General features: G+C 34.8%; 1 protein-coding gene across 2 annotated transcripts in view; it reads left to right on the forward strand.

Moving 5' to 3' along the window:
* Window positions 1-13,619, forward strand: part of LOC150108639 (serine/threonine-protein kinase PLK2-like) — a 321,698-nt gene that overhangs the window by 152,537 nt on the left and 155,542 nt on the right. For both annotated transcript variants that reach the window (XM_090416098.1, XM_090416097.1), the window contains exon 3: window positions 6,673-6,780. In XM_090416098.1, the coding sequence (XP_090272224.1) occupies window positions 6,673-6,780 (108 nt within the window). The remainder of the gene's footprint in view (window positions 1-6,672; window positions 6,781-13,619) is intronic.

Here is a 13,619-nt window from a genome sequence, read left to right on the forward strand (position 1 = left end):
TGTACATTCTTCTGTGTACCTGTTTTATTTAGAAACCTATCGATTTAGCTTGCACGTCTATCGCAGTTTGTATTTTCTACCTCATGCTTATTAATAGGATTAGCCGTTTGTTTCATTGCTGGGTTGACGCTGACTGAGAGTTCCTTAAAGAGCCTTTCTTTGTCGACATAAAATTAACGAACGACTGGGTAGCTAGGATCGTGAAGAGTGTATGTCAACGGTATTCATTGACTAGTTTTCGTTTATAGAATCCTATATAACAGTTTCCTTCGTCAGATGGAATTAAAGTTGTCTTTTCACAGTTCACAAGTTATTCTGAATGCTTCTAATTTTTAGATTGAATAATATTCAGTAAATTGAATGCCTCTTAAAATTAGGAGAAATACTTTATTAATCCTTTGCTCTAACTGCTGTAAGCTGCAACTTCACATTAGGCATTCAAAAAGATTAAATGATATCTTATGAGAATATTTACTTGTATTTTAAACTAAATGAAGTTTCCGTATGAACTTTTTGGGCCATTTTTATATAACAGTTACTATATAGTCATACTTTTATACTTTGTCATGTTCAGAGTATACTGTGTTCCTTGGTTTGCACATACTAATATCTCTGAATACTTCTTTTGACTTTTTTTTACTACTCTTACGATCCATTCTATCCTCTTAGTCTTGCAAATTAAAAGCATTTGGAAATATGTATGAAAATATAACATTTTAAAAACCGATTCTATAACTACAGAATAGATTTAAAAAAAAAAATGGAGGTGTAAGGCAGGTATTTCGCTTGTCACCAGTTCTTGTAATATATAGATTAAGGAACTATTGAAATGTGGCAGTGTAAATACCACAGAATACATTTAGAACCAAATTATTGATTAAAAGCATGTGCGGATCCAATATTAATTGCTGACTCAAAGTACAATTAGTACTTAACAAGATTGTCATCAAATAATGGTGGCATTTAAAGGAAGGTAAACAATAAGAAGCAAAACAGTTTTAAATAATAAACCAATAAAATTAATTTTAATTATCTTATCGGTACCGTTGAAGAAACAGATCGAAAACATAAACTTAATTTAATAACATTATTAGAATATTCAGTGTTTTAACTAAACTTATTTTTTGGAAGTGAACTCTGGACAATGTGTGTGTGTGTGTGTGCGCGCGGGGGGGGGTGGCGGAGAGCATCAGAATACACTAGAGAAAAGTGATAAATTTCATTTATAAAAATAAATGGATTCATCATGTGGATGGAAGGTGACCGAATAATTATCAAAAAAAACAAACTGAAATATGAACAAAGAAAAAGATTGAAGATACTAAACAGGTGGTGAGAACGATAAGACGTAATATCCTGAAAGGAAGATGACAATCATCAGTTGTAAATATTTGTATCATTATTTCTATTAGCACTGCGGTCTCACCGATCATTCGTACTCTGCACTTTTTCAACGTTACCTTGTTTAAAACAAGTATGATTGTCCGCATCTGAGATTGGTTATCTTTGTTTTAGTTAAATGGCTAGAAAATGTTTCTTGCAGCTTCGCTGGATTTCAAGTAGTGTTTAAAAGGTTCTTCTGACTGCCATAGAGAATACTCTGCGGTCATGATTAGTACAAAGTGATGAGGGTTCGTCCATAAATTACCCGATGCTTTGGAAACTAGTGGATATTGTATGAGGATTCCTTATTTCTCACCGAATAGAGGGAATAAAAACCCAAAAAATCTAAAGGAGGAAAAAAAGTCGTCTGCTTTTAACATACAGGGAAGTTCATTAATGTATTTCTACACATTGAACGATAGAACCAATAAATTTTGTAAGATATTTTGGATCAGCTATATTAAAATTCAAACGTATATCAAATATGGCATGGTTATTACCCACATTACTATGTCCGTCAACAGTATCCACAAAATATATTTAAAAGTAAACCACACCAGACATGTAGATACATGAAATACAAAACTAAAATTATTTTCGGGCTTTCGTTTGAGAATGTTTCTGAACTGTTTAGAGTACATAGTCCAGTTTAAGATTTCATTTTGAGTAGATATTTATTCGTTGCACACACTCCAATTTCTATTCATGTTTTCCACTTCGTAGCTCACCGACAAAGATCTTAATAGGATCTTTTTTGGTAACTTAGCAAACAAAGTACGACTTGGACTCTCCAGCGTATCTCGCTTTTACTAAGGCAATAATTGCTCGCTTTGTTAAGTGGTACCTTAAGTACCTTTACACCAACCTCTGTCAGATTGCCTAACATGCGATAAATAGTCAAAGTGGATTGCCTTGTAACTCTTCAGGCGCTATTTGCAGCAGGCGACTTCGTGCCAATGCGTACACATCCATTAATTGAATTCACCGCACACTCTGAATCTTCGATCGTTCGGGCGGGATGCTTCGAAATTTCAGCTGTCAAAAGTACTTCGAAATAGTTTATCACTCGATGTTGTTTGAAATGTGCTTATCCTTCACTTTCCTTGTGAAGGAGGGGTTATGATTAAACTGGGGTATAAATAGAATATTCAGGGGGGAGTAAACAGCAATTTAACACTTTCTAAGAAATTAACAGACCTTCTATAGTATTAATTCTGCTCTATAGTTATAAGAATGAAGTACATAATACAGTTTCTTGCTCGATTTAACGCCTTCCTATTCAGGAGAATAAGGAATTTTTGATTGCACTCAGTAATGCTAAAGATTTGACAATTTTAATTTGTCAGCATTTCTCGTTTGTGCATATTTTATTTAATAAATTGTTGCTTTATTTTTAGTAATGTGAATTATTTTAAGAGTCCGTTTTTTACTTTTGTAAATTATAGCTAACGTTTACTATTTGACTTTGAATGTTCTCCTTTCGATTTTTCCTTTTCTGTCTGCTCCGCTCTTCGATTCATGGCTTCAGATTGAGTTTCGTAGACTTTTTGTTGTAGTAGGTAGTTTTGGTCATAATGTTTAATATAATATGAATCAACCTCAGCATTTATAAGTTAATGTCTATCATTTTTGTCGTACCATAGCAAAAAAAGTCATTCCTGCACACAAATCTTACTGAATGATTTCACCTTATCGTTCCTGTGAGGGAAAACAACCTCGGGCTACATCGATCTTCATAATTCCCAGTTTTTGAGATTGACTTTAGGTCCTGAAAGTTATTAGCTCATTCTTGGGTAGCGCAGAATCGATACGTGTCCGATGCTTGTCGTTGTGAAATATAATCCCTCGTTTTAAAATGGTTCTTGATATTTATATGCGAACATTTTCGCACCGAGCATGATTTAAACAGGGAAGGAGGAAAGTTTACTTGAGTATTTGAATACTGCATACGTAATTTCAGCATGTTATGTCCTAGTGGGGAATGCAGGAAGAAAGTGGTTTGGGAAATTAAAAACAATTAGGAGGAAAATTGCAATAAAGGAAACTGCCAATAAAAATAAAATAATCGGGGGCACTCTGTAAAAGTTTGGTCGAGAAGAATATCACGAATAATTAAAGCATGATTTTTTTTTTACAAAACATTTCCACTACGTAATTCTATTATTCCCCCGGAAGTTAGTTGAAATTGGGATTTCAGTTAACTATTGTAATGTGGCTTGGTATACATTGTCTTTAAGCGAATCGCCATAGGAAATATATTATTCGAATAAGAGTTCCGATTCAAAGGCGTTAAGAATATCGATTTCCGATTACTTCAATACTACGGGGGATGACCGACGAACTTCTGAGTTGGCGAGTTGTGCGACACCTTGCCGGGTATAATATATTACTGTAAGTACTATTTCATATGATCTACGTAGTGTTGCAGTAAAGAGTTTTTGATCGTGCAACCACCTATGTATTTAACAACGGAAAGACCATGGTTAAATTACTCGACAACAAACTTGAGTTTATAACTGCTTAGAAAACAATGTAACAAAGGTTTGAGGATAGAGATCACTAAAAGCTAAGATTGAGCCCATTTAGGAAAAGTGACATTAGAGCATTTTTAGGATTACACATCACGATAAATATAATTGCATTATACTGAAATGTTTTTGTAACGTCGTGTATATATTTTTTTCCAAGTACGCAAGGGTGAGGAATAATAATTTAACCATGGTGCCAGTTTCTTCAGTCGCAATTGTAGAAACAACTGTGCATGATCTTTTTCATTCCCTAAACTGTCAGATTAAACCAGTAGTCCGCAACAGAACGCTTACAGAGAGCAAATATACAATCAATTCGACACCTTTCTAGTAAGTAATATCGACATTCAGGCAGTTAAGTAATGGGCGACGTTAATTAGTTGACGTTTGAGTTCTCACTTGAATTGCAATTTCTATTGAATAACCAAGACAAAATGGATCTTTCTCGCAGTGTTTATACCCTCCCACTTACATTTCGTATGTGCTTATTATACCTTGAATATAATTAATGTATTTTCTTGAAATACAATTAATTACACACCAGTGTTAGTTTCTAGCATTCACACCTCAAGACTGCTATCGTGTAATTACTAAGTAACTCCTTTGGAGTATGATGAATAACTTTGTTCCCAAGATCACGCAAATGAATTTCCTTCAAACTTCCATTTGAAATGAGGCTTCATTAAAATCGGTTTACACGCACACAGCGACTGTTGGATATGAAATTGTATATAGATGGATGAAAAGCCAGTTTACTAAGTGGTCGGATAATATCAATTCACTATTTCTGTTTAAAAAAAAACAGCTCCCATAAGCGTATGGTTTCGCTCGAAGTGTATGAAACTAATTGAATATTCAAGGAAATGCAATATAAGGTGCAACCGAACTTAATAGAACGTATTGGATCTGCTCTATCCTATCCTAAAATTCAAAATCTTCATTTGTAAACGAGAAGAGTAACATTATTCTCAATGCCTTTAATCTTTTTCTTCCTAACGTGTTATCAATCCCTTTTCTCCATCTGTTTTGTGTAGTCGGACGAATAGAGCTCACCGTTAATCTGGTACTAGCTTGCATGACTGAATAACATGGTCCAATAGTGGCATCGGCGCTAGCTAATGAATATTGCATGAAGTTGGAATGTACTCCACTCTTATTTCGTATTCCTAGTCAGTTGCCTGTTAGATTTATTTCCTTCAGTTTTTATGAATAAGATCTCTGAAAATCGGAGAAGTTGGAGAAACACGTTTTTGTAATAAACTCGGTAGTTACTTTTTTTTTTTTTTGTTAGAACCCGATGTCATATCAATATTTGATTTCTGTTGGCCGTTTCTTGTACCAATTGCATATCTCATCAAGTACAGTTTCGACATTACAGAAATGTTTCTTTCCATGGTGATTATATTCAATATTAATACTTAAATTTAAATAATTTCAAGAGGTTGGATTGATTTCTAATTTGATAGTCAAACAACAAAATGCGCTTACCATTTATTAAATGTATAGTTTGTCTTTTTTAAATTCGTCTTTTAATTTATTTTTTATCATTGTTAGCTTGAATAGTTGTGCATAGCTGAATTGGTTCCTCTTTAAATTTACATGATTATGATCATATACCTTTTTAGTGATAATCTCGCTGCTCAACCGTGCATATATTGAAGTGCATCTGATAAATTTAATCTCGTATTTTGATATTGTCCGTCTTGTAAAAGTTATGCTCCCAGTATTTTAAAATATATTTAGCTGCTCACTAGTTGATTTTTGTGCAATGATCTTGTGTAACTATTCAAACAAAATTTTGTCTAATACAGATAATCGCTTTAAGTAAAAGCGATTATCTGTATACACTGCCTTAATTACTTTATCATTAAATTAGACATAGGAGTAAATCGCCAACTTGTACAATTTTCTTGACTGGTAATGATTTGAAATTTTTAGTAGCTCATGCATCCATTTCCGAACTGAAAATTGCAGAGGAAGATATTCAACCTAACTAAAGAAGTGATATAATCACATTGCATCTGTTTTTTGATTTTAAATCTCTAAATCAAAAGATAATTTAGAGGATCTTGTGACAGTCTACGTTTTATCTGTTATGGATACGTACTTATTTGGATAACGCATATTGCCATTTGACATTCCAATTTATCCTTAGCCTGGGCACATGAAATGTACTATTAGTTTAACAACCTTTTTGATAGGTTCGATGAACATTAAAGTTTTATAAACTTATTCCTTTAATATCGTTAGTTTAGCTAAGGATCAGATAATTATAATTCCTGCTTTAGATCCCAAACATGCAACTTTTTGAGTCAGTTGAGACTTTAGTATGCAAGATCGCATTGGGCTCAGAAAATCATTGTAAAGATGAGAAATTAAGGGATTGTCCTCATCTTTAGTCAACCACTGTGGACAACTCGCTCATGAAGAGCGACATTGCATGTTGGCAACCTAATGGACACCCCATGGTTCGATTAAACCAACATAAAATATTAATCTTGGAAACTTTGTGGAATTCGATATTAATAAACAAAACATACGTGAAATTGGTGGATGAAGGCTACTGCGATTGCCTCTCTTAACCGAAGTAGGATGTTGAAGAGGGAGGGCTTACGATTATCGTGTTCACTTAGGACAATATCCTTGAAATAAATGCACATTAATTTCATTTCTGAGATGCATTTCTGGTTATCCACAAATTCATCTCACATGACATAACGCATAAGTTTAAAATTTGTCTTTTTTCCCCCCTCTTCTTCAGGGTGGATTTGCTAGAGTACACGAGTTCACAGATCTTACAACAAACAAGGTATATGCAGGAAAGATTATTCCGAAATCAAGGATCACCAAACCCCATCAAATGGAAAAGGTTAGTCCAACTTTCTCACTGTTGAACTTTTATATTTTTGTAATTTTATGACTCATGAAATAGTGTTGGCATATGAACTTAATTATGGCCATGGATAGGCAGATTTTCAATATTACTACTACTTAGAAAAATGTGCTTATTTTTGTTTTTCTTTAATAGTTTTGAGATAACGACGAACGGGATGTACCCATGAAAATAACTGGTTTCGTTTTTAGTGGCGATGTCAGTATTACTCTCAAATGTTTTATGCTCAAGTCCATCTTACACCATTCATTCTTATTATTGTTTTGAAATGGGGAAAAAATGTGCATGCCAAGGAGGCTATAATAAATTTCATTTGACGAAGACAGATATAAAGTCATCCTATCAAATATACAAGCAGCATGACTCACCTAAATGAATGACATAAAAATCAGATTCTTTTATTTGCAGTGTTTGCTTTTCTTATTGTAATTTATAATAGTTATGTTGACCACCTGTAAACGTTATTAGTCTAGTTTATTAACGTAAGTTTTCGTGATTGCTGTTTTTTTATTCCATAAGTTATTTACTGTAGGAAGAAAAACGTATATTTAACACAATCATATGGCCTCGCTTTTCCTGATCCTGGCTAGTAAACGAAAGGAATGAATAAACATCAGTTATCTCTGCTTCATTCAATTCTTCTATAATTGAGTTTGCTTTATTCTAATTTGTCACGAATTTTCGGCACTGTCATAGCTTTCCGATTTTCCTTTCTTAAATGTAATTAAATCGAAAAATTAATGTAAATACGCTATTAATATTAAACAAAGCAATGACGTAAGTAGCGTTGGGAGAATGCGAAGGACATTCTTTAAAAATCAGTGATAGTAGCAAAGTCAGTCGACCATGAAAATTAAACTCAAATATTTTATTAGTTAGTTTCAGCTGCTTTAAAAGGTCATAAGTCGATATGTTTAGAACATCTACACCAATGGAGTACGAATGTACTCCGGAGGAAAGAGGTTCCCAAAATTTGGAACTATGTGTTACTTCTAGCTAGTAATGCATTTATTTATTACTATATTTGTATGTTTCACATCCGCTTCGTATTTCACAAAAAAAAAAAAAAAAAAAAAAAAGACGCATCAAATTCCTGCCATATACCCTCAAGGGGTGTACAGGATATGATAGTACTACATGAAAAATTTACACTATTACTAACCTCATATCTACAATTTTCCTCCAAATCAGTATTACCTGTCAAGACTCCAACATTATCAGATCTTATTTTTATCGTCTGAGGCACTTTTTACCGTATCAATCCACCTATATCTTGGTCTTCCTCTGGGTCGTTTTCCTGCCAACCTGGCAGAGAACGCTTGCTTTGCTAATCTCTTGGTCTATTCAGTTTGTGACCATACCACCTGAGATTAGTTCTGCTAACGCATTCCTTGATGCTAACAATGTCAAGTTCTTTCCTAATATCCTCGTTTTTAATATGATATTGCCATTGATGCCATCTGTTCATGCCCCTAATCCTTCTCAGGACTCTCATATCTGTGGTCTCCAGCCTTTGGTCAAGTGTTTTATTCCTAACCTGGCTCTCAGATCCACAAGTTAAAATAGGTTTGAATACTGTCTTGTATACAGCTAATTCAGTGTTTTGACCAGTTTCTCTCTTATTCCATATAAATTTATTCAATTGACTTCCTACCATACCAGCTTTGTTGATTCTGTTGTCTGTTTCCACATTTAATTTACCATCTTCACTGAAAATCGTGCCTAAGTAGTTGAAATGTTTTACTTGTTCTATAGGTTCTCCATTCCCAACGCAGTTGATACCTTCAATGCTTCTGCCTATTTTCATTGTCTTTGTCTTGTTATTGCTGACCTTCATACCATATCTATTGCAACAGTTATTCAATTTTGTCAGATTTATTTAGAAGTATAACATCGTCTGCATAAAGTAAAGAGCTGACATTAATATCTCCAATTTTGATATCAGGTTTAATACCAGTTTCCTTCATAATGTGATCCTAATAGAGGGGATAATGTACATCCTTGTCTGGTGTCAGACAAGGATGTACGGGAAAAAATGTAAATCATAAATAAAATAATTACAGGAAATGTTTGGGCTTCCCTGTATTTTGTACATAAAAAAATTGTCTTTCAAATTTATTTTAAATTTATTTCAAATTTAGTTTGGAAAATTTTTTATTTTTTTTTCCAAATTAAGCATCGATTTAAGGCAGTGTCCCTTCCTGAGATCGGAACTAAGAATGTCATGAAACGAATCTATTTTAAAAGAAAGTTTGGTTTAGGAATACACTTATTTTTGCATAATTATTTGGTATACTTCATTTGTGCAATTACAATGAATCTGTACATAACTATGGATATTTTCTTGAGTTCTGTCCATTACTTTTCCTGAATTGTCTACACCTAAGTTCGATTCTCGTCATGACTACAGGAATCGAACTTAGGTGTTCTTAGGGTTTTTCATCCCGCATACAGACAAATCGGCCCTTCCGAACACACGCAATTTACAGACAAAAAATACTAGCTGTGGTGGTGGGCAGTAGATGCCGCTGATGTTGTTGATTGGTGGTAGAGGTGCGGTGTAGCGATGGAGAGTCGTACAATAGGTGTCCTCCCGCGATGAGTTTTCGGATTCCTTGGAGGTGTCACGAATAATAATATAATAATCTGAAAGGTTTCCAACACGTTGCGTGTGGGAAGGTCCCGAATTGCATATTCCTTATTTAGGAGAGGGGCAGGGGCTAACTTTTCAATTTTTGTACTGTCAGCTAATATGCTATTAACCGAGCTTAGATATAGTGAATAATGAAGAAAGGACAAGCCGTTTCACGTCCATCACGTTTTGTATAAACAGTTATCCTTAGTAAAGCCATGCATCCTTCGGTGTATGGATTAGCCTTTCGATTCTTCAACCATTGCTCCGTTCGTTCGCAAAGTTCCATGCTCGGTCTAGATTTCCAGATTTAGCCCATCCACACTGCTAATGTGCGATAAGTTTACAACCTTTTATAGATGGGATTCACATAAGACAGAATATGCCGTCGAACACATAAGATGGTGTGAGAGTACACAGTTTTGATTATCTTATCCCGTTAAGATCAAATTAGCAGCATGATTAGATTGAAAAACGCTATAATTCGGACGTCCCCTAGAGTGAGCCCAAGGAACGTGTTATAAAGGGACTACGAAAATACCAGTTATTCTCGCTGAAAGTTGTTGGGTAACAATCTCAACACAAAATGTGTTACGAGAATTTTGAAGTTGTTCCAAGTAGTATTGTACATATTTGTTTTTAAATAATCTAAATAGAACAACCGTTCTTAATTCTATGGGTACTGTCCACTCCTTATCTAAGATGTGAACTTTCGCATTTTAAAATATTTTTATTTTCTTGTCAATCGTGATTAGCATTGAAACCCATCTTACTACATATCCCACATTAATTCATGGTTGTTGGACTATTATTGAGAAAAGCAAAGGAGAAAAAAAAATCTGGGTAATCGCTAAGCGTTGTAAATCTGATTACAAAATCGTTTGATGGCAGAAACCGTGGTCCCATTTCATACATCCTCCCCAAGACTAGGCGTTTTCGTGAGACATCCCTCCTGCAAATAAATTTATGGTCTGTTTGCTAGTTGCTCTTGCGAGTGTCTAGTAGGTAGGAAAATCGTTAGTTAGCAAAAGGTAATGGCGCGAGCTACCATTAGCAAATGTTCGCTGTTGTAAGACGCACTCATTTTCGAGCAGGAAATGAAGATGTTCAGCTATTCTAGGAGCAGTTGGAATCTTTTACATTTGTCTTCAAGAGGTAACAGGTCTTTAATCCTTAACGTTCATTATAGTGTACATCACCTTGGAAACGGTTACGAAAGCAATGGATTTTTCCCTTAAGATTCACACAATCTCACTATATTCGGCTATTATGTTAATCTCTTTATTAACATAGTTCATGATTGTACAATGTTCCTGGCTTTTGTAATATGCCATTTCTGGGATTAATTTGTTTCATTTCAAGGATTGGACACTAAGTACCAAAAATCATTGTTTAAACGTTTGAAGCATCATCTGGATAAGATGTAAAGATTTAATTTCAGTAAGTCTAGACGTTTAAGAAAATCTGAAAATTGTCTTGAATGATTACTTTGCTTTTAATCAATATTTCTTAATGGAACGTTTCGATCCTTAATGCTTGATTTTGTAAAATATCAAAGATAGAGAAACGTTTGCGATAGTGAAGTTTTTATCCATAGCGTTAGGCCGGGCGAAGAAAGAGTTAAGTACGATTCTAGTCGCCAACTAGAACTTTTTCTAAACCCATTTTTGACTGGTTCCTGAGTTAGTCGATCTTTAGCATGGGCCAGCAATTTTTTTTGCTCCGGAAAATGATTTTTTTTTTTCGTTCCGTTAAGAAAATCTAGACCGAAGAACCAACATTATTTCAAATAGTAATATATTGCTGCGGGGATCACCAGAGACGGTACTTGATGCCGTACTCAACTGGTTGTTGAAAAACGGTAGTAGACTTAACGAGGGTGGTCTGAAAAGTTCTCGGCCTAACAATGAAAAAACGAATTTATAATTTCAAAATTATTTTTATTTTTCAACATAATTCCCCTTATGACTAATACATTTATTCCAGCGATGTTCCAGCGCCATTATCCTGATTCTTGATTCGAAGAAACACACTGACCAGCGAGGAAGAGTTTTAGTTTTGGGAAGAGAGAGAGAAGTCAGAGGGAGCCAAATCTGGGGATTAGGGTGAATGTTCCAACAATTCATAGTGCAGCGCCCTTAATTTTTCCCATTGCCAAAACACCTTTGTGGGCAGGTGCATTGTCCTAATGAAAAATGATTTTTTTTTCCCTTCTGCAAACCGGGTCTTTTCACGAATGTTTTTGTCTAGTCTGGTCAAAAGATCGGAATAATATTCCCCAGTTATTGTTTTACCCTTTTCAAGAAAATTAACAAAATGCCTTTAGCATCTTAAAACACCGATGCCATGACCTTTCCTGCTGATGGAACCAACTTTGTCTTCTTTGGCGCTGAACAACCGGCTTCTGTCCACTGTTTTGAGTGCTGCTTGTATTCTGGTGTGTAATGGTGAATTAAAGTCTCATCCGTAGTAATGAATCGATGCACAAAATCAGTTTTATTCTTGTTAAAACGCTCCAAGCACTGTTCAGAGATTTTCATGCGAGTGCATTTTTGATCTGCTGTGAGCAAGCGGACACTCATCTTGCGCAAAGCTTTTTCATTTGCAATTTTTCATGCAAAATATATCCTACACGTTCTTTTGAAATGCCTATAGCCTCAGCAATTTTACGCACCTTGATTCGCCGGTCATCCAATACCATATTGTGCGCTTGATCAATGATTTCTGGTGGTATTACACTTTTAGACGTCCTTCACGTGGATCATCTTCAAGGCTGGTACAGCCACTTTTAAACTCGGCAGTCTATGCCTTAATTGTCGAAAACGAAGGAGAAGAGTGCCCATAAACTTTTATAAACTTAGAATGAATTTCTTTTGGCCTTAAAACTTCTTTTACAAAGAATTTTATAACCGCACGATACTCAGTTTTATCCATTTCAAGTACAACACTTTTGCTTCAGACAGCTGTATAAAAACAAACTGCTTTATAAGAATGACTTGCAATTTCACATGGATGTTTGACATATGTACCAACTTAGGGGTAAAAAAAAAATTTTGCCGATACTGTTGCCATCTATGATCGAGGCCGAGAACTTTTCAGACCACCCTCGTAGGCTATCTAATTAACTAATGGTAGAAATTAATTACCCTTCAGTCTCCAAAGATTTGATAAGGCTCGAGTGTCCTAGTTTACTCCCTATGAGGAATTAAAAGGCGTTGGTGGATTGTTTTAACTCAAATATATTTGAAAAGCAAGACAAAAACATTTAATGGTTATTTTAATTTGCCTTACATAGTTCATACCAGATTTTGAAGTCTACTGCAATTGTAATAGTTTCGTTATTTCTACACATCTTCTTTCTTGATACTTTTTTTCCCAGTTGCTCAAAATCCCAGTATTTAGTGAATGTTTCAATTTTATCCTCTTTTCTAGAAAAAATAGCCTGAAAAATCAGAAATCGATTTTTAAAGGGGAAAATTATATTCCTTTTTAAAAGAAATAATAGCCTGTCTGTTAATTATCAAAAATTCATTGATAGATTTTTATGATTTTATAAACAGAACGCTGAAGTTAACCCCTGAGGGTTGGACTCTTGTTCAGCCACAACTAGCATCAAAAATGTCATCGTATATATGTTAAAGATACCAAGCTATTTTAAACCTGGTTTTACTCCATTTCCCAAGTAAGCAAACAGACAAGTCAAGTTTGCGCCTGCAAGTGTTGCAAGCTGATCCTGCACGTAGTGCAAAACCAAGGCAACTCATGGTAAAAGTAGAATAAGCTCTGATCACCAATCTTAATATTGCAAAGCACATCTCCTGGAGGAGATGTATGATGCTTTGTATTAGAGGCAAGGCAAGGGGCTACTACCCAGACCGGTTTCGACCTTTATTGAGGTCCCATCAGTGGGAGTCAGGCTAGAAATACTAAGAATTTAGTAATACAGAGCTTATAAGTATTTTACCAGAACAAGTTACCATAAGGTGTTTTAACCTTATTAAATAAAACTCTCAGGAGGAGATATAAATGTAGAAAGTATTTTACCTTGGGTGTAATAAATGTTAAAGATACCAAGCTGTTTTAAACCTGGTTTTACTCCATTTCCCAAGTAAGCAAACAGACAAACAAGTCAAGTTTGCGCCTGCAAGTGTTGCAAGTCTAGCTGATCCTGCACGTAGTGCAA

Source organism: Typopeltis vanoorti, chromosome 3 (assembly GCF_054136105.1).
Source record: "Typopeltis vanoorti isolate ZY-2024b chromosome 3, IOZ_Tvanoo_1.0, whole genome shotgun sequence".
NCBI classification, from domain to species: Eukaryota; Metazoa; Arthropoda; class Arachnida; order Uropygi; family Thelyphonidae; genus Typopeltis; species Typopeltis vanoorti.